At 39.9% G+C, this 27,788-nt stretch overlaps 1 protein-coding gene across 4 annotated transcripts in view; it reads right to left on the bottom strand.

Moving 5' to 3' along the window:
* Positions 1-27,788, bottom strand: part of LOC103120788 (general transcription factor IIH subunit 2) — a 50,566-nt gene that overhangs the window by 19,544 nt on the left and 3,234 nt on the right. For 2 of the 4 annotated variants that reach the window (XM_060191251.1, XM_060191253.1), the window contains exons 2-9: positions 23,897-23,956; positions 17,917-18,005; positions 16,430-16,507; positions 15,732-15,768; positions 15,446-15,532; positions 11,617-11,667; positions 10,870-10,924; positions 2,987-3,092 (exon numbers count right to left, since the gene is read on the bottom strand). In XM_060191251.1, the coding sequence (XP_060047234.1) occupies positions 2,987-3,092; positions 10,870-10,924; positions 11,617-11,667; positions 15,446-15,532; positions 15,732-15,768; positions 16,430-16,507; positions 17,917-17,972 (470 nt within the window). In that variant the 5' untranslated portion in view covers positions 17,973-18,005; positions 23,897-23,956. The remainder of the gene's footprint in view (positions 1-2,986; positions 3,093-10,869; positions 10,925-11,616; positions 11,668-15,445; positions 15,533-15,731; positions 15,769-16,429; positions 16,508-17,916; positions 18,006-23,896; positions 23,957-27,788) is intronic. The other 2 variants (XM_060191252.1, XM_060191254.1) reach the window with 1 other exon arrangement.

The raw sequence follows: 27,788 nt of genomic DNA on the forward strand, positions 1-27,788 counted from the left end.
TTACTGAATATGGTAGAGGATAGATAGTGTAATGGTTAGCAAGTAGACTCTCATGCCTGAGGCTCCAAAGTCCCAGGTTCTATCCCCCACACCACCATAAGCCAAAGCTGAACAGTGCTCTAGTTAAATAAATAGGGAGCCGATGGTGGCTCAGCAGGTTAAGCGCACATGGCCTGAAGGCAAGGACCTGCTTAAGAATCCCAGTTCCAGCCCCCGGCTCCCCACCTGCAGTGGGTTTGCTTCACGGGCGGTTAAGCAGGTCTGCAGGTGTCTTTCTCCCTGTCTTCCCCTCTTCTATTTCTCTCTATCCTATCCAACAACGACAACAATAACAACAACGATGATAAACAAGGGCAACAAAAGGGAAAAAATTAAATTTAATTAAATTTTAAAAAATTTAAAAATACTTACTGAATACTATGAAATTCTAGGGATACAGTGAAAAGCACGACTGACAAGCTTCCTAACACCGCGAAACTTACCTTCTAGTAGAATGTGTATTACTTTCTCATCTACTTGAAGACTAAAAAGATATTTACTATATTCAGGTACAAAATTCTGAATTAGAACAGACTATCTGGGGATAAAATATATTGATTTTAATTATCTAATGCTCCCATGGGATCTTAGTATACTTTACATAGTTGAAGAGTGCTAGTAATTTACAGACATAACAATGTGTAAGGATATGTGCAAGGATCAGGGTACAACCCCCGCTCCTTACCTGCAGTGCGGGACGCTTCACAAGAGATGAAGCAGATCTGCAGATGTCTTATCTTTACCTCCCTCTCTCTATCTCTCCCTTCCAATTTCTCTCTAGCCTATGAAATGTGGGAGAAAAAAAAAAAAAAAGGCCGCCAGAAGCAGTGGATTTGTAGTGCCAGCACTGAACGAGGTAAAACACACAAGCAAAAAAACAAACAAACAAATAAGCATGCTATTACATGTGTGCCCAGCTTATGATATTCGGCAGCTTTCCTAGCCTCTGTGAATCTCCTTGGTAAATCTGCCCCTTTAAAATAAATTTACAGACATAGAGCAGAGGAGATGGCATATGCAAAAAGAATTTTTCATGGTGAGTTTTAAAATTCCCAGGTTCGAGGGCCGGACAGTAGTGCAGCGGGTTAAGCACACATGGAGCAAAGCACAAGGATCAGTCTAAGGATCCCTGTTCAAGCCCCTGGTTCCCCACCTGCAGAGGGGTCGCTTCACAAGCGGTGAAGCACGTCTGTAGGTGTCTGTCTTTCTCTCCCCCTCTCTGTCAACAACGATAAACAAGAACAACGATAAACAAGACAAGATAACAACAACGAAAAGGTAACAAAAGGGAAAAATTAAAAAGCCTCCAGTGGGTTTGTAGTGAAGGCACCGAGCCCCAGCAATAAGCTGGAGCCAAAAAAAAAAAAAAAAAAAAGAATTCGGAGAGGGGTAAATTTCTTTTTTTTTTTTTAGTATTTATTTATTCCCTTTTGTTGCCCTTGTAGTTTTATTATTGTACTTATTGTTGTTGTTGTTATTGATGTCGTCGTTGTTGGATAGGACAGAGAGAAATGGAGAGAGGAGGGGAAGACAGACAGAAATGGAGAGAGGAGGGGAAGACAGACAGGAGGAAAGAAAGATAGAAACCTGCAGACTTGCTTCACCACCTGTGAAGTGACACCACTGCAGGCGGGGAGCCAGACCGGGATCCTTACACCACTCCTTGCGCTTTGCGCCACCTGCTTTTAAGCACTGAGCTACCACCCGAATGCCGCGGAGAGATAAATTTCTAGCAAAAAAAAAAAGTCCCAGGTTCAATCCCCTGCGCTATGATAAACCAGAGCTGAGCTTGGTTAAAAAATGAGAGAAAGTGATCGCTTCAGCAGCACATATACTAAAGAAAAATGAGAGAGATGGAGAGAGAATGATACATCTCCCCACAGGTGGGAAGCAGGAGCTGCAGGCCTTTGCACATGGGACTGTGGGTGCTCAACTGGGTGCTCCACCACCCTGCCCCTAAATTAAGTATTTCTGAAACAGTGAAGATACATCTATCCGGGACTCGGGCAGTAGCGCTACGGTTTAAGTGCAGGTGTTACAAAGCGCAAGGACCGGCATAAAGATACTGGTTCTAGCCCCCAGCTTCCCCCCTACAGGAGAGTCGTTTCACAAGCGATGAAGCAGGTCTGCAGGTGTCTTTCTCTCCCCCTCTGTGTCTTCCCCTCCTCTTTCCATTTCTCTCTGTCCTATCCAACAACGACGACATCAATAACTACAACAGTAAAACAACAAGGGCAACAAAAGGGAATAAATAAAATAAATATTTTTAAATTTATTTATTCCCTTTTGTTGCTCTTGTTTTATTGTTGCAGTTATTATTGTTATTGATGTCACCGTTGTTGGATAGGGCAGAGAGAAAGAGAGAGGGAGGGAAGACAGAGGGGGACAGAAAGAGAGGCACCTGCAGACCTGCTTCACCACCTGTGAAGCAACCCTCCTGCAGGTGGGGAGCTGGGGGCTTGAACCGGTATTCTTTTTTTTAAAAAATATATTTTATTTATTAATGAGAAACATAAGAGGAGAGAGAAAGAGGCAGACATGACTCTGGTACATGTGCTGCCAGGGATTGAACTCAGGACCTCATGCTTGACAGTCCGATGCTTTATCTACTGCGCCACCTCCTGGACCACTGAACCCGGATTCTTATGCTGGTCCTTGTGCTTTGCACCACATGCCCTTAACCTACTGCGCTACTGTCAGACTCCCTAAGTAAAATATTTAGAAAAAAATTCATTTATCCAACTAACTAAATGATAAAATAGAAATTACTAACATGACACTAAACATTATAGACATTACACATTTCTCTTGATAATGATCATTTTCATTTGGGTATACAAAAATGTATATTACAATGTTATTTCCTGGTATTACTTCAACTTAAACTTACCATGTTATTTCAACTTAAATTTTGAAATAAATATAAATAATAAATTTAAATACTTACTTTAGAGTTTGCATTGCCAGGCTTAAAGAATTATAAAGAGATGGTTCTCCATGGCAGGTCATATCTACAGCTTTCTTCAATGACACTACATGTTTCCGTGGGTTTCCTATTACAAAAGTATAATAACTTTTAATCTTTTACTTTCATAAAACCTATATATACATTATGGAAATTTATTTCCTAAAATTTACATATATTTTATGTTAAAAACCCTTTGATATATAATTTTAGAAATTTGCATTTTATCATAAATGATAAAATTGATTGATTGGTTTTATCAGTGCCAGGCCAATTTTTTCATTTTATTCCTTTTATTATGTCAGATAAAGAGAGATACTTCAGGTTTAATTAAAAAAAAAAAATCAAACAGTGGTCCGGAAATTGGCACAGTGGATAAACACTGGCCTCTCAAGCATGAGGTCCTGAGTTCAATCCCCAGAAGCACATGTACCAGAGTGATGTCTGCTTCTTTCTCTTCCTACCTTCCTCATAAATAAATTAATTAACAACAACAAGAAAAAAAAATCAAACAAACTAATTCTATGGGGCTGGGGAAATATCTCAACTGGTAGAGCATCAGACTTTTTTTTTTTAATAAATCAATGTTAAAACATATATATATATTTTTAATTTATTTCTTTATTGGGAAATTAATGTTTTACATTCAACAGTAAATACAATAGTTTGTACATGCATAACATTCCCCAGATTCCCATTTAACAATACAACCCCCACTATGTCATTCATCATCTTTCATGGACCTGTATTCTCCCCACCCACCCATCCACCCCAGAGTCTTTTACTTTGGTGCAATACGCCAATTCCATTTCAGGTTCTACTTGTGTTTTCTTTTCTAATCTTGTTTTTCAACTTCGGCCTGAGAGTGAGATCATCCCATATTCATCCTTCTGTTTCTGACTTATTTCACTCAACATGACTTTTTCAAGGTCCATCCAAGATGGGCTGAAAACGGTGAAGTCACCATTTTTTACAGCTGAGTAGTATTCCATTGTGTATATATACCACAACTTGCTCAGCCACTCATCTGTTGTTGGACACCTGGGTTGTTTCCAGGTTTTGGCTATTACAGATTGTGCTGCCAAAAACATATGTGTACACAGATCTTTTTGGATGGATGTGTTGGGTTCCTTAGGATATATCCCCAGGAGAGGAATTGCAGGATCATAGGGTAGGTCCATTTCTAGCTTTCTGAGAGTTCTCCAGACTGTTCTCCACAGAGGTTGGACCAATTTGCATTCCCACCAGCAGTGTAGGAGGGTTCCTTTGACCCCACACCCTCTCCAGCATTTGCTGCTGTTACCTTTTCTGATGTATGGCATTCTCACAGGAGTGAAGTGATATCTCATTGTTGTCTTTATTTGCATTTCTCTGACAATGAGAGACTTGGAGCACTTTTTCATGTGTTTCTCGGCCTTTTGGATCTCTTCTGTGGTGAATATTCTGTCCATGTCCTCCCCCCATTTTTGGATGGGGTTATTTGTTGTCTTGTTGTTGAGTCTGGCAAGCTCTTTATATATGTTGGTTATTAAACGCTTATCTGATGTATGGCATGTAAAGATCTTCTCCCATTCTGTGAGGGGTCTCTTGGTTTGGGTAGTGGTTTCTTTTGCTGTGAAGAAGCTTTTTAATTTGATGTAGTCCCATAGGTTTATACTTGCCTTAGTCTTCTTTGTAATTGGATTCGTTTCATTGAAAATGTCTTTAAAATTTATGTGGAAAAGAGTTTTGCCAATATTTTCCTCTAAGTATTTGATAGTTTGTGGTCTAACATCCAAGTCCTTGATCCGCTTGGAATTTACTTTTGTATTTGGTGAAATACAGTGATTCAGTTTCATTCTTCTGCATGTTTCAACCCATTGTTTCCAACACCATTTGTTGAAGAGACTCTGCTTTCCCCATTTAGTAGTCTGAACCCCTTTGCCAAAGATTAGAAGTCCATACGTGTGGGGGCTCACTTCTGGGCTCTCAATTCTATTCCACTGGTCAGTGTGTCTATTCATGTTCCAGTACCAAGCAGTTTTGATGACAGCGGCCCTATAATATAGTTTGAGACCTGGGAGTGTGATGCCTCCGGTTCTGTTCTTTTTTCTCAAAATTGTTTTGGCAATTCTAGGTCTTTTCTGGTTCCAGATAAACATTTGTAGCATTTGTTCTATTCTCCTAAAAAATGTGCTTGGGATCTTGATGGGGATAGCATTAAATTTGTAGATGGCTCTGGGTAATATATTCATTTTGATGATGTTAATTCTTCCAACCCATGAACATGGAATATCTTTCCACTTCTTTGTGTCTTTTTCAATTTCTTTGAGTAGTGACTCATAATTTTCAGTATACAAGTCTCTCACTTCTTTGGTTAGATTTACTCCTAGATATTTTATTGTTTTTGTTGCTATAGTAAAAGGAATTGATTTCTGGATTTCAATTTCTTCTAACTTAGTGTTTGCATAGAGGAATGCCACTGAATTTTGAATGTTAATTTTATAGCCTGACACATTACTGTATTGCCTGATGATTTCCAAAAGCTTCTTGATGGATTCCTTAGGATTTTCCATGTATACTATCATGTCATCTGCAAATAAGGAGAGTTTGACTTCTTCTCTTCCAATCTGTAGCCCTTTAATTCCTTGCTCCTGCCTGATTGCTATGGCAAGAACTTCCAACACTATGTTGAATAGTAATGGTGATAGTGGGCAGCCCTGTCTAGTACCTGATCTGAGTGGAAATGCTTCCAGTTTTTCACCATTGAGTATGATGTTGGCTGTAGGTCTGCTATATATAGACTCCACTATCTTCAGGAATTTTCCATCTATTTCCATGTTTTGTAGTGTTTTGATCATAAAGGGATGTTGTATTTTGTCAAAGGCTTTCTCTGCATCTATTGATATGACCATGTGGTTTTTGGTCTTGCTTTTGTTGATGTGGTCGATCACATTGATTGATTTACGTATATTAAACCAACCTTGCATGCCTGGGATTAAACCCCACTTGGTCATGATGAACAATCTTTTTGATATACTGCTGTACTTGGTTGGCTAGAATTGTGTTTAATATTTTCACATCTATGTTCATCAGAGATATTGGTCTGTAGTTTTCTTTTTTGGTTGTGTCCCTGTCTGCTTTTGGTATCAGAGTGATGTTGGCTTCATAGAAGCTGGCAGGGAGTATTCCAGTGTCTTCAGTCTTCTGGAAGATTTTTTAAAAGTAGAGGTATTAGTTCTTCTTTGAAGGTTACAAATTCATTTGTAAAACCATCTGGTCCAGGACTTTTATTTTTGGGGAGATTTTTGATAACTGTTTCAATTTCATTAGCTGTGATGGGCCTGTTCATGTTATCCACTTCCTCTTTACTTAGTTTTGGAAGTTGGTAGGTATCTAGGAAATCATTCATTTCTTCCAGGTTCTCTAGCTTGGTGGCATATAGTTGTTCATAGAAGCCTCGCATGATATGTTGAATTTCTGCAGTGTCTGTTGTGATATCTCCTCTTTCATTTACTATCCAATTTATTTGGGTCTTCTCCCTTTTTTGTTTTGTGAGTCTGGCTAAAGGTTTGTCGATTTTGTTTACTCTTTCGAAGAACCAACATTTACTTTCGTTGATCTTTTGTTGGTTTTTATGTTTTTATGGTTTTCCTATTCTCAATGTTATTTATTTCTGCCCTAACTTTAGTGATTTCTGACCTTCTCGTTGCTTTAGGGTTCCTTTGTTGTTCTTCTTCTAGGTCTTTAAGATGTGCAATCAGGCTGTTTATTTGTGCTTTTTCTTGTTTCCTAATGTGTGCTTGTATAGCTATGAACTTCCCTCTTAGGACTGCTTTAGCTGTGTCCCAAATATTTTGATAGCTTGTGTCTTCATTTTCATTGAACTCTCGAAACATTTTGATTTCTTCCTTGATTTCCTCTTTGACCCAGAAGTTGTTAAGAAGTGTACTGTTGAGCTTCCACATTTTGGGACTGTTACTAATCTTTTGTTGATTGTTAAGTGTTAGTTTAATTCCACTGTGGTCTGAGAAGATGCTTGGGATTATTTCAATGCTCTTGAATTGGCTGATGCTGTCTTTGTGGCCAAACATATGATCTATCCTTGAGAATGACCCATGTGAATTTGAGTAAAATGTGTATTCCAGTTTCTTGGGATGAATGACTCTGAAAATGTCCAATAGTTCTAGTTTATCTATCTCTTCGTTTAGCTCCCTTATGTCTTTATTGATTTTCTGCCTGGATGATCTGTCAAGTTGAGAGAGTGGGGTGTTGAAGTCCCCTACTCTGACTGTGTTGCTGTTAATATATTGCTGTAGGTCTTTCAGTAGACGTTTGAGGTATTTAGATGGCTTCTCATTGGGTGCATAGATGTTAATAATTGTTAAGTCCTCTTGATTGACTGATCCTCTGAGCATTAAGTAGTGTCCATTCCTATCTTTTTAAATCTTATCTATTTTAAAGTCTATCATGTCAGATATGAGAATAGCTGTTCCTGCCCTTTTTTGTGGGCCATTGGCTTGTATGATAGTTTTCCAACCTTTCACTTTAAGTCCGTGTTTCTCTTGTTGAGTTAGGTGGGTTGTGTTTTCTGATCCATCTTCCTACTCTGTGTCTTTTAATAGGTGAATTCAGGCCATTGACATTTATTGATATCAAAGACTGAAGATATTTTAATGCCATTCTTGTAGAGTTTTAGAGTGTTTTGATATATGTCCTATTTGTGGTGGTCTGATTGTTTATAGGAGACCTTTCAGAACTTCTTTCAGGGCAGGCTTGGTGATAGTTGATTCCTTCAACTGTTGCTTGTCTGAGAAGGTTTTGATGCCTCCATCTAGTCTGAATGACAGTCTAGCAAGCAAGATATAGTATTCTTGGCTGAAAGCCTTTCTCATTGAGTACTCGATAGATATCTTGCCATTCTCTTCTGGCCTGTAGTGTTTGTATGGAGAAGTCTGCTGCTAATCTTATGGGTTTTCCTTTGTAGGTGACTCTTTGTTTTTCTCTTACAGCCTTCAGGATCCTTTCTTTATCCTTATTCCTTTCCATTCTAAATATGATATGTCTTGGTGTCTTTAGGTCTGGGTTAATTCTGTTTGGGACCCTCTGGGCTTCTTGAATCTTTATGTCTTTGATGTTGTCTAGACTAAAGAAATTTTCAGCTATTATGGCTTGGAAAATGCTTTCTTCCTCTCCTCTTTCTTCCTCTGGTATGCCAATAATGCGTTATTGTTTCTTTTGAAGTCATCCCATAGGACTCTGTTGTTGTTTTCAGCATCTCTTAATCTCTTTTTGAGATCTCTTACTTCTTTTTTAGTTGTCTCTAATTCATCCTCAATCTTGCTAATTCTGTCTTCAGCCTCTGATACTGTTTTAGCTTGTTCAGCTAGTTGCATTCTTAGCTCAGTGATTTCAGCTTTCAGCTCTCTAATAACCATGAGATAATTAGTATTTTCTTCCGTATTCTCATTTGTTGTTCCTGTATTTCTGATTATAATTTTTTCAAATTCTTTACTCACTCCTGTGATTATTTCCTTAGTGTTTGGATGTTGAACTCGTTATTTTGTGCTTCACCCTCTGGAGGACTTTTCGCCGGGCTCTTGTCCTGGTTCGATTCTCCAATATTTCTTCTTGTTGTTTTAACCATTTTATATATTATGTTATGAGTTCCCTTTATCAGTACTTTTCAAATTATTGATCACTATTTCCTGGATTGACTTGTGTCTAAGTAAGTTAATTAAAGGGTTCACAGTGGTGGAAGTTAACAGTTGTTTCAATAGTATTTAAATCTCTGAGTTGGAGCTCAGTGGTTTAAAAGCCTCTTTTTTTTTTCTCCTGTAGGCTATGGGAGCCTGAGGGCTTTTAAACTATCAATAGGCTTCAGCTTAATCAGTGACTCCTGACCAAGAGATGAAGCAGGGTGTGGCAGAGATAATGCAGTGGTTATGCAAAGAGACTTTCACAGCCCCTCAGCTATGCCACTGAGGTATAGGCCTTCTCCTGAGTTTCCTGGTTAGATCTCTGTCCCCTGGTGTCCCTCCCTGTCGCTGTTCCAGATTCTGAGGGTAGTAGCAATGGAGACTCAGAGTTGCACTTGGTGAGTCTCTGGGGAGTCCTCTCCTCCCTTAAGCTGTCCCCTTGTTGGTGGAGAATGGAGGTGGTGTGTCAACTGATAAACTGCTGAACTGTTAGCAGTCACTTAATCTCTCCTTAGGCTCTTCTCTCCTCTCTGTCACCAGCCACACATGTTTGTACTCACGGGTGATTTACTGGGTTCCTGTGGTCATTCTAGTCTGTCTTGTTTCGGTCCCGGGTGGTCTCCTTTGGTATTCCTAGTTGATCCGGGAGAGGAGAGGAGAGGAGAGAAAGCGATCTTCTGCTCGTAGCTCCGCCTCCGGAAGTTGAATACCCCAGAATTTTTTTAAAATAATTTTTAAAAATATTTATTTATTTTACCTTTTGTTGCCCTTGCTGTTTTTTATTGTTATTGTAGTTATTGATGTCGTTGTTGTTGGATAGGACAGAGAGAAATGGATAGAGGAGGGGGAAAACAGAAAGGAGGAGAGAAAGACACCTGCAGACCTGCTTCACCGCCTGTGAAGCGACTCCCCTACAGGTGGGGAGCTGGGGGCTTGAACTGGGATCCTTAGGCCAGTCCTTGAGCTTTGCACCACATGAGCTTAACCCACTGCACTACCGCCCAACCAGCATCAGACTTTTCATGGCTGAGGTTCCCAGTTTGATACCTGGCACTATATGTACTGGAGCAGTGCTCTGGCTTGTCTCATTTCTTCTCTCTGCCTCTTGTGAATTTTTTTTTTTGATATGTAATAAATAAATCTTTAAAATTCATTTTAAGATTAAATGTATTTTAAAATATTTATGCATTTATTAACAAGGAAGATTGAGACAGAGAACCTAGAGCATCACTTGGGACCTCTTGCTTGCAAGTCTAGCATCCTACTTGGTCTGGGGAGAGCAGTGTACTGAACTGAACACAGGACCTCATATTTGAGGAAGAAGAAGAGGAGGAAGAGGAAGAAGAAGAGAAAGAGGAAGCGAGGAAGAAGAGGAAGAAGAAGAGGAGGAAGAAGAAAAGGAAGAAGAAGGGGAAGAAGAAAAGGAAGAGGACGACGATGAAGAAGAAGAAAAGGAAGAAGAGGAAGAGAAAGGAAGAGAGGAAGAAGAGGAAGAAGAAGAAAAAGAAGAAAAGGAAGAGGATGATGAGGAAGAGGAAGAAGAAGAAGAAAAAGAAGAAAAGGAAGAGGATGATGAGGAAGAAGAAGACGAAGACAAAGAAGAAGAAGAAGAAGAAGAGGAATGAGAAGAAGAATTATGAGGTTTGAACCAGGGGCCTTTAACATGTAACTTCCAAGTATTACTGATGCACTATCTCCTTACCACCTCCCAAAACATTTATATTCATTGCAATAATAGCCCATAAGTGAGGTGGGGGCTGGGCTTAATTGGGGTTGTGTAACATGGCAAAACAGTGCATTATACAAGTGGGCTATTTTGCCTGCATTGCACTACTCAATTTAAAACAGTTTATCTTTGAAACAAAAAATTAATATTTTATGTTCTTTAGTGAGAGAAATATAGAGAGAATATATAGAGAAACAAACTAGAGCACTGCTCAACTCTGAATTATGGTAGTGCTGGGGATTGAACCTGGGACCTCAGAGCCTCAGGCATGAAAGTTTTTTGCAGAACCATTAGGCTATCTCCCCAGCCCAATACCAAAAATTTAATGAAGGGTTTAAGTGTACCACCCAAAAAACACCCAGGAAGGCTTCATTTTCCTTATCAGTCAACCTTATGAAGGTTTCTAAAGCTGGATAAATGAAGTGGAGACATGAGTCTTTTAAAGGTAGTTTTATACATACCTGACAGTTCTGTCAGTTTTTCAGCTCTTTTACCCTTTGTTACAATTATTCCAACCTCAAAATAAAAACAAAAATCATTATTAACAGATTGGTTTTTTTCTTAGTAAGGATATACATAACAAATTACTAACTACAAAATGAAAAATATGATGTGAGGAATTTTTTCCCATGATGCTTTTGGTAAATAAATTTAACTTAGGTTATTTAACTTTTGGTAAATAAATTTGCATTTAGGTTATCTTGATTTTCACTGATGAGTATCAGAAGCTGGTAAACATTTACATCATTATTTTCCTAGAATATATGCCCAGTGGTTTAAAAACAAATTCTAAGGACTTAATGATTCTTCTCCCAGGAATTACATCATGCACAAAGCCCTATGTTCAAATTTCAGGGACAGATGAAGAGCAATGAATAGCCCTTTTCTCCCTCCCCTCTCTCCAAAAAAAAGAATGAAAAAATTGGCCTGGGCAGTGCATGTACACGGTCTGAGCATCACATTAAAAAGTATGTAACAGAAACAAATTCTAGGCCAAAGTAGATGACTATGTGTACAACCCATATTGATCCCAGCTCCCACTGCACTGGAGGAAGATCTGTTGCTTTTCTTCCTCTGTCTCTCTCTGGTTGGCCCAGAGCAGAGAAGTCCCAGTGCTAACAAATAATAGTGATAAGAAGATAAAAAAAAAACCAACTTGGTAGTAATAGTAGGACTCTAATTCTGAATTTCATCAGTCATTTACATACCTGACTAATAGGATTTTGATCAAAATACTCCTCTACGAAGTACTCCAAAAGCTAGAGAAAACAAAAAAGGAATACCACGTGATTTCGTTTATATGTAGAAGATAAACAAAACAATGATCAAAATAAGCTATTTTTAAAGTGATTTTTTTTTTTTTTTGCTTCCAGGGTTATCGCTGGAGCTCACTACAAACTGGAATAACTCGGTACGCCAACACCTGGCCCCTTAAAGTGATATTTTTTTTTTTCTCAAATCACTTTATTGGGAGAAATAATGATTTACAAGACAGTTATCATATAAATAGTTTCTTATTTCCCTGTGACAGATGTCTATACACATGAATTTTAAAATCTTCAATTACAAGAACAAAATGGTGATCATTAATGGGGAAGAGGAATGAGGGGGCAGACATATGTGTAAGGAAAGTAAATTGCACAACTGTAGTAAGAAGTTAGATTTCTAGTGGTAAATATAACACAGTATATTCATGTATCTAATTACAATGCTGTATACCTGTAACTTACATAATCTTACTTCAATAAAAAAAAATTAGGCAGTCCAGGAAGTGGCACAGTAGATAAAGTACTGAATCCTCAAGTGTGAGGTGATGAGATCAATCTATATCACTGCATATGCCACGGTGATGTTCTGATTCTCTTTCTCTCATGAATAAATAAATATCCAACGACATCAGTAACAACAATAATAACTACAACAATAAAAAACAAGGCAACAAAAGGGGATAAATAAATAAATATTATGAAAAAAAGAAAATATGTTTTACAAAACCATTTAGAGGGCTGGGGAGAGAACATAACAGTTAAGCAAAAGCCTTTCAAGCCTGAGGCTCTGAAGTACCAGGTTCAATCCCCAGCCCCCCATAAACCAGGACTGAGCAGTGTTCTGGTCTCTTTCTCTCTCTCATAATATCTTTCCCTCTGTACCTACTCTTTCTCATTAAAATAAATTAAAAAGATTTTTTTTAATTAGGCACAGAAGATAGAAACAATATAAACAAAGAAATCAAGGAAAAGGGAAAATGAAGACAAAAATGAGAATGAGGATAATTAGGAATAATATATTTTTACTGTTTTTTTTTTTTGCCCCATTGCCCTAGTTATTGTAGTCATCATTGTTGTTGCTGGATAGGACAGAGAAATCGAGAGAGGAAGGGAAGCCAGAGAGGGGGAGAGAAAGATACCCACAGACCTGCTTCACCGCTTGTGAGGTGACCCCCCCTGAAGGTGGTAAGCTGCTGGCTCGAATGGGATCCTTACGCAGATCCTTGTACTTTGTGCCTGCACTATTGCCAACCCCCACTACTTTTTTTTTTTTTTAAAAAAAAGATTATTTAGAGGGCTGGGTGGTAGTGCAGTGGGTTAAGCACACATGTCTCGAAGCACAAGGACCAGCTCAAGGATCCCAGTTCGAGCCCCCAGCTCCTCACCTGCAGGGGGGTTGCTTCACAAGCAGTGAAACAGGTCTGCAGGTGTCTTATCTTTCTCTCCCCATCTCTGTCCTATACAATAATGACAGCAATAACAACAATAAACAAGGGCAACAAAAGGGAAAAAAAAGCCTCCAGGAGCAGTGCAGGCACCGAGCTCCAGCAATAACCCTTGAGGCAATACACACACACACACACACACACACACACACACACACACACACACACACACACATATATAATTTAGTGGTTAGAGACAAAGAGGAATTGAGAAGGGGGAGATAGATAGGGAGAGACCAAGAAACACCTGCAGCACTTCTTCACCATTCCAAAGCTTCCCTGAGGCTTGAATCCAGGTCCTTGTGCTCTGCAGCATGTGCATTCAACCAGGTACGCCACTGCCCAGCCTCTTTTTACTACTTTCTTTTTAAAAAATATTTTATTTATTTATTAATGAGAAAGGAGGAGAAAAGGAAAGAACCAGACATCACTCTGGTACATGTGCAGCCAGGGATTGAACTAGGAGCTTCATACTTGAGGGTCCAATGCTGCGCTGCCTCCTGGACCACTTTACTATTTTCTTTCTTTTTTTATTTTTAATTTTTTTATTTGTTTATTGGATATTCCATAGAGACAGCTAGAAATTGAGAGGGAAGAGTGTTGGTATGTATGAGACTCCTTCTGTTTCATTTGGTTTAAATCCCCCCTGCTTAACACTGTTCTATTTACATAACCACTTCATTCTATTTACATAACTGTTAACAAGCACCACCCTCTCTCCAGGGCATTAGTGGTTCAGTGATAGAATTCTCGCCAGCTCCACCCCCTCTCCTTGTCACACCCTGATCCTCTCCTAGTCACACTCTGATTTTCACCAGTCACTTTTCTCTCCGCCCTCTCTATGTCACATCCTGTTTCCACCCTACTTGGCAAGTATATATATAAAGACAGCATTGTGAGTTTTACAGTACCTTGAGTTTAGCTTAGCTCAGTTTAGATTGTGCTGCGTCCTGCATGAATAAAGAGATACTGCCTACAGCTCAACCATGAGTCCCTGGTCGTCTGTTACCCGCCCGTGAAGCCAGCCCGGCGAAAACAACAGAAGAGAGACAGAGAGACACCTGCAACACTGCTTCACCACTTGCAAAGCTTTTCCCCTGCAGGTGGGGACTGGGGGCTTGCACCCGGGTCCTTTCTTTTTGTAACATGTACACAGGTGCACCACCACCACCCGGCCCCCCACTTTACTCCTTTTAATTATCTATTTTTAGATAGAGACAGAGAGGTAGAGAGAGAGTTAAGAGACCACAGCACCACAGTTGCCTTCAATGTGGTGGAGGCTGGGCTCAAATCTGGGTCATATATATAGCAAAAAGCATACTATCCACATGAGCTGTTTCTCCAATCCGGTTTCTAAATTAAGGACATTTTGATTTAAGTAAGTCAAAGGAGAATAAAGATTTAACGAAAAGGAGAACTCTGGATTGGGAAGTTGTGCAGTGGCTATAGCATTGGACTTGCAAGCAAGAGGTCCTAAGTTTGATCCCCACCATCACATATGCCAGAGTGATACTCTGATTCTGTTTGTGTGTGTCTCTCCCTCTGATAAATATTTTTTTTTCTTTTTTAAGGGTAATTAATAAAAACAAAATTAGGGGAGTCGGGCAGTGGTGCAGCGGGTTAAGCGCACATGGCACAAAGCGCAAGGACCGTGTAAGGATCCCAGTTTGAGCCCTGGCTCCCCACCTGCAGGGGAGTCGCTTCACAGGCGATGAAAGTGTCTGTCTTTCTCTCCCTGTCTCAGTCTTCTCCTCTCTCCATTTCTCTCTGTCCTATCCACCAACAATGACATCAATAACCACAACAATGTTAAACAAGGGCAACAAAAGGGGAAAAAAAATTAGGTGCTGGGGTGGGAGGGTGAAAATTAAAGAAATAATTAGCTATGTTGGTGTACCATTTTCCTTTGTGCTCTGGTATGAATTCTACTTCACTACACTTTTTATTAACTATAAAAAAGGACGGGGGGGATTGAATTCTCTAAAAAATATCATTTAGGGCAAGGGTAGATAGCATAATGGTTACACAAAGAGACTCTGATGCCTGAGGCTCCAAAGTCCCAGGTTGAATCCTCCCTCTCCAGCACCACCATAAGCCAGAGCTGAGCAGTGCTGTGGTTAAAAAAAAAACAAACTTTAAAACACCGTGTGTGTGTATGTGTGTGTGTGTGTGTGTATTCAGTGTCCTTTTCATATTTAATATAAATTAGGATGATCCTTTAAAATTGATTTAATAATGATTGACAAGATTATAGGATAAGAGGTGTATAATTTCATACCATTTCCACCACCAGAATTCTATAATTTAGGATAATTTTGTTGTACCTTTAAAGTACATGTTAGTCTATTTGGCTTTAAATCTTGGTCTTCCATTGTTCTTGATCCATCTACTACAACATAAAGATGTCTCATCTACAAAAAAAAAAAAAAATCACACACACAAAGAAGGGCAATTTTCTAAAATAAAAATGATATTTAATATTACATATTCTGTATATATAATTAACATAATATTTTAAAGTTTGGTTGTTTTCATATTGCTTATTTCATCAACCCAAAACGTTGTTCTTCCAAGTTAATTCTGTACCAATAAAAGAAAAAAATTACATACCATTCCAAGTCGAACTTGTCCATGGTGCTCAAAAACTCTGTTAAAATTATGCAAAAATTTTAATGGAATACCATATACTAACCAAAAAATCAACACAGCTTGTCAACTGACCAACATTTTCTTAATCACTTCATAATCAAATTTTGATGTTAATGGTTTACAGTACAGCTGTTGACACATGGCACAATTTCTCATCTCCCCAAGATAGATGAGTGCAAAACACTCTTGCACCTCCATTGTAGGTCTTTTTCCACCATCATGCCCTAGGACCCCAATGCCTGCTCTACCCCATCCTGCCCCAGAGTCCTTAGCTTTAGTGCAATATCTCCCACCCAGTCCAAGTTCCACCTTGTGTTTTCTCTTCTGTCCTTGTTTCTTAAGTTGTACCTATAATGGCATCCAGTACTTTTGTCCTCTTTTTGGCTAATCTCATTCAACATGACTCCTTCAAGTCCCAGCCAAGATGATGCAAAGAAGATGACCTCATCATTTTCAACAACTAAATGATCAATTTATGGGGTTCACACAATAATAGGCATTTTGAATAATCCCTGCTGAGGTGCTATCTTGCTGTTCCTTATTCCTTGTCTGAAGGCCCCAGGGTAGTTACCCTGAACTGAAGTACTGAGGAATGGATATAGGTAGATGAAAATAAAATATTTTCCATTTTATAATACATGTAGAAAAAGTATACATACCTTTTTCTCTTTGCTTTGAAAAGAATGTCTTCTATTGTTGCTTTGAGTGATCCTGATTCATCTTCTTTAAGAATCTCCCTATAATGGCACAAAGCACAAGGACTGGAGTAAGGATCCCAGTTTGAGCCCCCGGCTCCCCACCTGCAGGGAAGTTGCTTCACAAGTGGTGAAGGTCTGCAGGTGTCTATCTTTCTTTCCCCCGTCTTCCCCTCCTCTCTCCAGTTCTCTCTGTCCTATCTAACAACGACGACATCATTAACAACAATAATAATAACTACAACAATAAAAAGACAACAAGGGCAACAAAAGGGAAAATAAATAAATAAAACAAAAAAGATAAGCTAAAAGTTAATAATCCAAGATAAATGAAAGTCTATGTGAAAAAATTGCATGCAAATGTTCATAGCTGCATGATTCATAATAGTCAATAATTATAATCAATCTAAGTGTCTATCAATTGGTGAATGGCTAAAAATAAGGAGTAGCCATATAATTAGAACACAATACTAAGTGAATGAGATATGTTAAAGGAAAGGAAGCCACACAAAATTAGTCACATATGATTACATTGACATGAAATGTCTAGAAGGAAAAATTATAAAGACAGGAAGTAGATTAGTGGTTCTCTAGGGATAGAGATAAAAATGAATGGGCATGAAGAATGTTACAGGGGTGGTGGGAATGCTCTAAAACTAATTTATGGTGATGATTATACAACTTGGTAAATTTTATTTTTGAAATATTTATTGTATTTATTTCATGAGAGAGATAGAGAAGACAGGGAGAAGCCAGAAAAGCTCTCTGGCATATGTGGTGCTGGGGACTGGGACCTTATGCTTATAAGCTCAAAGCTCTACTACTAAGACACCTCCCAAATTTTATTTTTTTCTTGTTCCTCTCACCCCTTCCTTTCTTATTAGGTAGCAGAGGAATTAAGAGAAGCAGAGACAGAGAGGGAGAGAGAAAAATCAGACTACTGTAAACTTGCTCCACTGCTCATGAAGCTTCCCCCTTGCAGGTGGGGAGAGAGAAGTCCAACCTGGGTCCTTGTGCCACAGCCTAGCTTCCCTTCCCCCACCGATTTGTTAAAATTTCCAAGTTATACATTGGAAACTAGTGAACTGTAGCATATGTTAAATATTTTTTCATAAAGTTGTAAAGGACAGAAAAATATAAGAATTAGGGATGTAGTTTAGTGGACAGAGTGCACGCCTTTCATGCAGGAAGTACTGGGTTCAATCCCTGACACCACCACATGAGAGCACCAATGCTAGAATGTGGAATTCCATGGATCATAAAGCACTGCTTTGGTGTCTCCCTCTCTCTCCCTCTGCTCTCTCTTAATAATATAGAAATTGGGTCGTGGAAGTAGTAGAGCACATACACTGGTTTTATTCCCAGTGACACACACACACACACACACACACACACACACACACACACACACACACACACACACAGTCTACAGGAGAGAATTCTCTACTTACCATGTCCTTTCATAGCCTCCTTCCCATCGTTTAGTTCTTTCAGGTTCATCATCCATTTTTTCCTTAATTGAATTATACTATTCAATATCCTGCAAAAGTCATTGGGTTGTAAATTTTCTAAAGATGTTTTTCAAGTGCACACAATCAAATTTGAAAAAAAAAAAAAAAGGGAGGGTTTGCACAGTGGATAAAGCATTAGACTCTCAAGCATGAGGTCCTGAGTTCATGGCAGCACATGTACCAGTGGTTCTTTCTCGCTCCTCCAATCCTTCTCATAAATAATTAATAGGGAGTCTGGCAGTAGTGCAGTGGGTTAAGCGCACTGTGGCCGGAAGCGCAAGGACCGGATTAAGAATCCCAGTTCTAGGGAGTCCGGCAGTAGAGCAGCGGGTTAAGCGCACGTGGTGCAAAGAGCAAGGACCGGCATAAGAATCCCAGTTCCAGAACTGGGCTCCGGGTTCCCACCTGCAGAGGAGTCGCTTCACAGGCAATGAAGCAGGTCTGCAGGTGTCTTTTTTTTTTTTTTCCCCTCCTCCAGGGTTATTGCTGGGCTCTGTGCCTGCACCATGAATCCACCGCTCCTGGAGGCCATTTTTTTCCCCCTTTTGTTGCCCTTGTTGTAGCTTCGTTGTGGTTATTATTATTGCCCTTGTTGACGCAATTCGTTGTTGGATAGGACTGAGAGAAATGGAGGGGGGGGGAAGACAGAGAAGGGGAGAGAAAGATAGACACCTGCAGACCTGCTTCACCGCCTGTGAAGCGACTCTCCTGCAGGTGGGGAGCCGGGGGCTCGAACCGGGATCCTTACACCGGTCCCTGCGCTTTGTGCCACATGCGCTTAACCCACTGCGCCACCGCCCGACCCCCTGCAGGTGTCTATCTTTCTCCCCCCCCTCTGTCTTCCCTTCCTCTCTCTGTCCTATGCAACAAAAACGACATTAATAACAACAACAACAACAACAACAATAACTACAACAATAAAAAACAGCAAGGGCAACAAAAGGGAAAATAAATAAATTAAAAATTAATACAGGGAATTAAACATATAAGGAAAATAAACTCAGAATTATTGTTTTTTCATATTTTTACATATAATTGTATTTTATTTAATTATTATTTTTAGTAATGAAACAGAGAGAGTGAGATCAGAACACTGCTCAGCTCTAGCTAATGGTGGTAGTCCTGGGGATCAACCTTGTCTTTGAGGTTGGTTGCCTTTTTTTTTTATTGTTGTTATTGATGTCATTGTTGTTAGGACAGAGAGAAATGGAGAGAGGAGGGGAAAACAGAGAGGGGGAGAGAAAGACACCTGCAAACCTGCCTCACCGCTTGTGAAGCGACTCCCCTGCAGGTGGGGGGGGGTCGAACCACTGTCCCTTTCTCCTGAAGAGCAGAGACAGCTAACAATAATCATTTCTTCGAATTAATGCACAAGAAGAGAAAGGTGAGAGGCAGGAAATGATGAACAAAGCTACTATTTTGTAAGCTTACTAACTTTTTTCAGATATTTCCGTATCAGGAAATTCTTGAAGATTAAGGTTTTTTTTTAAATTTTTTATTAATTTTATTTTTGAGAGAGATGCAGAGAGAGAGACACAGAGAGAAACACCAGAGCACTGCTCAGCTCTGGCTTATGGTGGTGCGGGGGATTGAACCTGGGACTTAGGAGCCTCAGGCATGAGAGTCTGTTTGCATAACCATTATGCTGTCACCCCCGCCCGAAGATTAAGTTTTAATATCTTCAGGGAAGCAAAATTTGGGGGAAAATTATGGCTATAAAAGAGAATAAAACATTATTTTTTTGTCAGCTACATCTCATCAAAATGTTTAGAGGGAGTCGGGCGGTAGCGCAGCGGGTTAAGCGCATGTGGGGCAAAGCACAAGGACCACTTTAAGGATCCCGGTTCGAGCCCCCGGCTCCCTATCTGCAGGGGAGTCGCTTCACAGGCAGTGAAGCAGGTCTGCAGGTGTCTCTCTTTCTTTCTCCTTCTCTGTCTTCCCCTTCTCTCTCCATTTCTCTCTGTCCTATCCAACAATGACGACATCAATAACAATAACTATAACAAAACAAGGGCAACAAAAAAGGAAAGAAAGAAAATAATTTAAAATATATGTGTTTAGAGTCTTTTAAAGCAACAGAAAATAGTATACTAAATTAGAATTAGACTAGAGAAAATACATCTTTGATTAGTAAATTCTTATAACTGAAAATGCTTAAACTTCTAGAAGCAAATATGCACTATTACGTGAAATTTTATTTATTTTTTCCCTTTTGTTGCTTTGTTTTTCATTGTTGTAGTTATTATTATTGATGTCATTGTTAGAACAGAGAGAAATGGAGAGAGATGGGGAAGACAGAGGGAGAGATAGACACCTGCAGACCTGCTTCATCGCCTGTGAAGCGACTCCCCTACAGGTGGGGAATCGGGGCCTCCAACCGGGATCCTTTCGCTGGTCCTTGCGCTTCGAGCCATGTGCACTTAACCCACTGAGCTACCGCCGATTCCCTGGTCTTTGAGGTTGGACAGGCAGGGGAGGTTTTTTTTTTTTTTTTTGCATAACCATGATGCTATCTCCCCAACACTTTTCTTTTTATTTATTTATTTTTGCCTCCAGGGTTATTGCTGGGGTTCAGTGCGGGCACCACGAATTCACTGCCCCTGGAGGCTATTTTTCCCCTTTTGTTGCCCTTGTTTTTTATAGTTGTTGTTACTGTTGTCGGATAGGACAGAGAATTCGAGGGATGAGGGGAGACAGAAGGGAGAAAGACACCTGCAGACTTGCTTCACTGCTTGCAAAGTGACCCCCTGCTTAAGGTCAGGAGTCTGGGGTTTGAACTGGGATCCTTAGGCCAGTCCTTGTGCTTTGCTCCATGTGCGCTTACCGGGCGCTATCACCCGGCCCCCGGTTTTTCATATTCTTTAGTTTATTCAGTCATTACTGTTTAATGAAAACACTTTGCAAAATCCTCATGGACCTCATATTTCCATGACTCAGAAATAATATGAATATTTATGTACAAATTTGTCAATAGAAAGGTTTTTATATTTATTTTTTAGTGAGAAAGATAGGAGAAACAGAGAATAGAGACCAAGTAGATGGGGGCCAGGCGGTAGCACAGCGGGTTAAGCACACATGGCACAAAACACACTGACCAGCGCAGGGATCCGTCTGAGCCCCCAGCTCTCAACCTGCAGGGGGTTAGATTCACAAGTGGTGAAGCAGACCTGCAGGTGTCTATCCTTCTCTAACCCATCTCTCTCGATTTCTCTGTCCTATCCAATAACAACAACAGCAATAACAACAATAATAACTACAGCAACAATAAAAACAACATGGGAAACAAAAGGGGAAAAAATAAGCTTCCAGGAGCAGTGGCAGGCACCCAGCCGCAGCAATAATCCTGGCGGAGGAAAAAAACAACAAAAAAACAACCAAGTACAGCATTACTCCACTCTGGCTCATGGTTATGCTGAAGTTTGACCTGGGTCTTTATAACCTCAGGCGTGAGCCTTTTTTCTTATTTTAAGTATTCTATTGATTTTATTATTTTAAATTTCTTTATTGGAGGACTTACAGTTGACAGTAAAGTACAGTAGCTTGTACATGCATAACATTTCCCAGTTTTCCACATAATCCACCCCCCCCCAGGTCCTCTGCCATAATGTCCCAGGATCTGAACCCTCCCCCTAAAGTCCAAAGTCTTTTACTTTGGTGCAATACACCAACTCCAGTTCAAGGTCTTTGTGTTTTCTCTTCTGTTCTTGTTTTCCAACTTCTGTCTATGAGTGAGATCATCCCATATTCATCCTTCTGCTTCTGACTTATCTCACTTAATATGGTTTCTTCAAGCTCCATCCAAGATGAGGTGAAGAAGGTGAATTCACCACTTTTTAAAATTTATTCCCTTTTGTTGCCCTTTTTATTTTATTGTTGTAGTTATTATTGTTGTTATTGATGCTGTCGTTGTTAGGTAAGACAGAGAGAAATGGAGAGAGGAGGAGAAGACAGAGAGGGGGAGAGAAAGACAGACACCTGCAGACCTGCTTCACTGCCTGTGACACGACTCCCTTGTAGGTGGGGATCCTTATGCAGATTCTTATGCTTTGGGCCACCTGCGCTTAACACCTTCTGACTCCCAAATTCACCATTTTTAATACCTGAGTAGTATTTCATTGTGTCACAATGAAATGTGACACAATGTGAGCACAATGTGAGCACATTGTGCCACAACTTGGTCAACCACTCATCCGTTGTTGTACCTGGGTTGCTTCCAGGTTTTGGCTATTACAAATTGTGCTGCTATGAACTTAGGTGTACACACAGATCTTTTTGGATGGATGTGTTTGGTGATTTTATTTTTATGAGAGAGAGTTAGTCTAGAGTACTGCTTAGCTCTGGCTTATGATGGTGCTGGGAAATGAACCTGGGATCTCATAGCCTCAGGCATGGAAGTCTTTTGAATAATCATTATGCTGTCTCCCCAGCCTCAGAAAGTTTTTCAAATTGGTTTATTCATGATAGAGAGAGGATAAAGGACTAGGGGTTATTTCTTAACCTCCTGGGTCAAGTTTTTACAAAAAAGGGAAAAAAATGCACTGAGATGTGGGAGATGGCACAGTGAATAAGCACTGTATTCTATCTAGGGCATGAGATCCCAAGTTCAAACCCCAGCACCACATGTGCCAGAGTAATGCTCTGGTTCTCTCTCTCCTCTCTTTAAAATTTTTTTAAAAAAATATTTATTTACTTATTCCCTTTTGTTGCCCTTGTTGTTTTATTGTTGCAGTTATTATTGTTGTTGTTATTGATGTCGTCATTGTTGGATAGGACAGACAGAAATGGAGAGGGGAGGGGAAGCCAGAGAGGTGGAGAGAAAGACACCTGCAGACCTGCTTCACTGCTTGTGGAGCAAACCCCCTACAAGTGGGGAGCTGGAGACTAGAACCGGGGTCCTTCCACCAGTCCTTGCGCTTTGCACTACCTGCTGCGCTACCGCCTGTCTCCCTCTCTCCTCCTTTCTATTCATAAGTAAATAAATAAATCTTAAAAATTATGGGACAGGGGGCTGGGCGGTAGTGCAGCAGGTTAAGCGCACATGGCGCAGTGCGGATATAGCATAATGGTTATGCAAAGAGACTTTCATGCCTGAGGCTTTCAAGTCCCAGGTTCAATCCCCCACACCACCATAAACCAGAGATGAGCAGTGTTCTGGGGGAAAAAAAAAAAAAATATATATATATATATATATATATATATATAGCGTAAATCACAGGACTGGCAGAAGGATCCTAGTTCAAGCCCCCGGCTCCCCAGCTGCAGAGGGGTCACTTCACAAGTGGTGAAGCAGATCTGCAGGTGTCTATCTTTCTCTCCCCCTCTCTGTCTTCCCTCCTCTCTCGATTTCTCTCTATCCTATCCAACAACAACAACAGCAATGACAACAACAATAATGACAACAACAAGGGCAACAAAATGGGAAAAATGGCCTCCAGGAGCAGTGTATTCCTAGTGCAGGCACCGAGCCCCAGAGATAACTCTGGAGGCAAAAAAAATAAAAATTATGTGAGATGACACAGTGGATAGAGTATTGGAATCTCAAAGCATGAAGTCCCCAGTTTGATCCCCAGCATCAAGTGTGCTAGAATGATGCTCTGGTTCTCTTTGCCTTCTCTCTCACTGATAAATAATAATATTTTTAGTATATTATTGTCACAAAACAGAAACATAGAATTACGGAAAGGGGTACTGGCAAAGACAAAACAACTCAGTTGATGACTGTTATAGTGACAAATACATGGCAACTCATTCATACAATAATCTTCACTAGTTTGGTTTTGCTATCCAGAATTTCAATAACCTGCCATCAACCATCATCTGAAAATATCATATAAGTTATTTTGAGACAGAAAATTCATATTTACATAACATTTACAGTCATGTGCCACTTGACGAGAGGGATACATTCTGAGACACATACCATTAGGTGATGTTGCTGTACCAAGGTCAGATAGCGTAGGTAGTCTGGTGCATACCTAGGCTATAACAGGGATATATATGTGTGTGTGTGTGTGTGTGTGTGTGTGTGTGTATATATATATATATATATATATATATATATATATATATATATATGTATGTATTCCAGGACTGACCCAAATCCACTAAATAGCACATTACTCTATTATACTGTTGTTTTTTTAATCTTTATTTATTGGATAGAGACAGCCAGAAATCACGAGGGTGACAGAGGGAGAGCGAAAGAGAAACCTGCAGCATTGCTTCACCACTCACAAAGCTTCTCCCCTGCAGGTGGGGACCAGGGGCTCAAACCTGGGTCCTTGAGCATTGTAATATGTGCACTCAACCAGGTGCACCACCACCCGGCCCCTATACTGTTTTTTTTTAATCTATTTATTAATGAAAGAGAGAGAGAGAACACCAGAGCATCACTCTGTCACATGCAGTGGGGGGAGGCTTGAACTGGGGGCCTCATTCTTGAGAATTCAGTATTTTATCACCTCCCAACTGCATCACTATGTTATTGCAACTGTTCTATTTTAGTACTAATCTCTTAATGTGCTTATCTTATAAATTCAACTTAGTCACAGGTATGCCTCAGTAGGAGAAAACATATAAGGTTTGGTATTACCCCTGGTTTCAGGCATCCACTGAGGATCCTGGGAAGTATCCTCTGAAGTTGGGCAGACTACTGTACTAACTCTGCACTCCATGTATTTGAGGCTTTTTATCATAAACAGAGGTTCTCAGTGAAACGTCTTAATATTTAAAAATGGTAAATATATGATTCAGAAAAAGAACACAATATTAGGCCTATACTATGATCTCAACTATTTCTTGGTGTTGTTATGATCAAAACTTTACCACTCAAGCCAACTTTTTCAGAAGGATACAGGGAAGGATCATAGCACTGAAACTTCCCCAGTGTGGTGGGTGCTGGGCTTGAACCAGATTGGTGTACATGAAAAAGCAGGCAAACGGTCCTGTCTTACCAGACTCAACTATTAAAAGAAAATGGAAAATATGTATTCATTCAGTAGGACAATGGCTTCTTCTTGGTGACAAGATTAAGGTAACTGAGTTTTTGCTTTTTACCTTTTTTTTCCTATAGGGCAAGAAATTTTAAAATTTTATTTATTTTTAGGGAGTCGGGTGGTAGCGCAGCGGGTTAAGTGCACGTGGTGCAAAGCACAAGGACCTGTATAAGGATCCCGGTTCGATCCCTTGGCTCCCCACCTGCAGGGGAGTCACTTCACAAGTGGTGAAGAAGGTCTGCAGGTGTGTATCTTTCTCTCCCTCTCTCTGTCTTCCCTTCCTCTCTCCATTTCTCTCTGCCCTATTCAACAATGACATCAATAACAACAACAATGACTATAATGAAAAAAAAGGGCAACAAAAAGGGAAAATAAATAAATATTTTAAAAAAATTTTTAATTTTATTTATTTTTAGATACAGAGTGGGGACAGATATCATAATGGTTATGCAAAGAGACACTCATGCCTGAGGCTCAAGTCCCAGGTTTGATCCCCCAAACCACTATAAACCAGGGCTGCGCAGTGCTTGTTTTTTTTTAATACACCATGACTTTTTCTATTTTCTTTTAATATTTATTTACTTCCTTTTGTTGCCCTTGTTATTTTATTGTTGTAGTTATTATTGTTGTTATTGATGTCATTGTTGGATAGGACAGAGAGAAATGGAGAGAGGAGGGGAAGACAGAGATGGGGAGAGAAAGATAGACACCTGCAGACCTGCTTCACCGCCTGTGACGTGACTCCCCTGCAGGTAAGGAGCCGGGGGCTGGAACTGGGATCCTTACACTGGTTCTTGTGCTTTGCACCACCTGCGCTTAACCCGCTGTGCTACCCCGCGACTCCCTGAGCAGTGCTCTTGTGAAAAAAGAAAGATAAAAGAAAGATAAAGACAGGCAAAGAGAGGCAGAGAAAGAGATTTATCGACTGACCAGAGCACCAAAGGTTCCTTCAAAGTAGTAGAGAAAAGGCTTTAACCTGGGCAGTACATCTAGTAAGGAACTACTCTATTCTTTTTTCTATTTTCAATATGCACATATATTTATTTAATAATTAGGGATAAATTAGTGATAGGGGGCTGAGAGCAAGTTTAACAAATATCCTCATCTTATTGGCATCTTCATCCTCCCCACTGGAACTTCCACCCCCACACAGTTACTCCTAGCTTCTTCTACAAATGAAGGGTAAAAGAGCATCATAACTGGCAACATATCAAGGACAAAACAATTCCATCTGAGTCAGAGAGAGAGCTTATTTTGACAGCCCAGGGAAATACTGGGTTGTTGAAAAAGTCATGATGCACTTTAGCATAGAGAAACAGAGTATGTATGACTCTGCCAAGTTTGATATCTCGGAGGTAGATAGCATAATGGTTATGTAAAGAGACTCTCATGCCTGACGCTCTGAAGTCCCAGGTTCAATCCCCTGCACCACCATAAGCCAGAGCTGAGCAGTGCTCTGGTATTTCTCTCTGTGTCTTTCTCTGTCTGCATCTCTCTCAAAAATAAAATAAATAAAATACTTTAAAAAAAAAGTTTGATATCAGTGAAATAAAAAGAAGAGGAAGAAAGAAGGAGGAGGAAGAAGAGGAGAACTGATCCATGGATCAATGGATTTCTGGAATTAAAATCTACTGAGAAGTTGATAGCTGCTTTTATGGCCTGTTTTCTGTGACTACATAATTACGTATTGCTTATTGAAGTTCTTGTTGTGAAGTGTCTCACTGAATTAACAAATCCCTCTGTGGCACTGGGAGAGATTGGTTTTCTTCAGGAAATCTGACGATTCACTTGAGTATCCTGGAGTGACTTGATTCTTAACACCTGCACTATTTCAACATGACACTATGTTGGTTCCTTGTAGGTTTAGTAGATAAATTACCAAGAATATAACACTGTGATCTTCCAAGTTTCTGCTGCCATTGTGAATGCCAATAATCAAAAGCTTTAGAGTAGGGCACCAAAGTAAAAACCCTGGGTAGAGGGTGAGGGTGGATGTTCAGCTTCATGGGGGAGGGGGATGGGACACAGTCTTTTGGTGGTGGGAATGGTGTTTATGTACACTCCTATCAATTTATAGTTTATAAATCACTATTTAATCAGTATGAGAGGGGAAAATTGAATGTCTCAAACTTTTTAAAGCACGGACTGAGTCTTTTTAATACATAGGCTGAGTCTCTGATAGGTTGACTCTCTTAAAAGCTTAGTCCAGGGAGAACAGAAGCAACTGGTGGCACAGCTATATGCAAATAACGTCAAAGGACATAAAATATGGTGAGGGTGTGTATGATACAGCAAATCCTAAAAAAGAGATTTTTCAAAGTTAACCCAATTGCCAAACAATGTGATTATTGCAATAACTATCTATTTGCTTAAACCCTAAGACAACAGGAATCTCCCACTTCGTCTATAGAGCCTGTGTTTCTCCCAATCCTGGAACCTCTGGGGTGGGGCTCACTTCCCTGCATGCTTCTCTAAAGTCAGGCCAAATGATATTGCATCCGCTGATTCCAACCTAATAAATGCAACAAGTACCATCTCAGCATGCTTCACCTCAGACTGTGTACAGAGACATCAGGCATAGATTGCCAACCCTTTACCCTCATCACTCAGGTGGGACCTTTCCTTTCATGGTAGTCCCTAATTCCATTCCAGGAGGTTCACTTCCTAACAAAGTCCCAAAGCCTAGATAATGGCCAGGACCCGTAAGATAGAGCATATATTCACATGTATCCATAAATTAGGTCAAAGTATATACCTGAAAGCAAAAATACACAATAGTCTTTAGTGAGTCAGTATCAAGTTCATAATGAAACAGTG

The sequence above is a fragment of the Erinaceus europaeus genome, chromosome 5 (genome assembly GCF_950295315.1).
Source record: "Erinaceus europaeus chromosome 5, mEriEur2.1, whole genome shotgun sequence".
NCBI lineage: Eukaryota > Metazoa > Chordata > Mammalia > Eulipotyphla > Erinaceidae > Erinaceus > Erinaceus europaeus.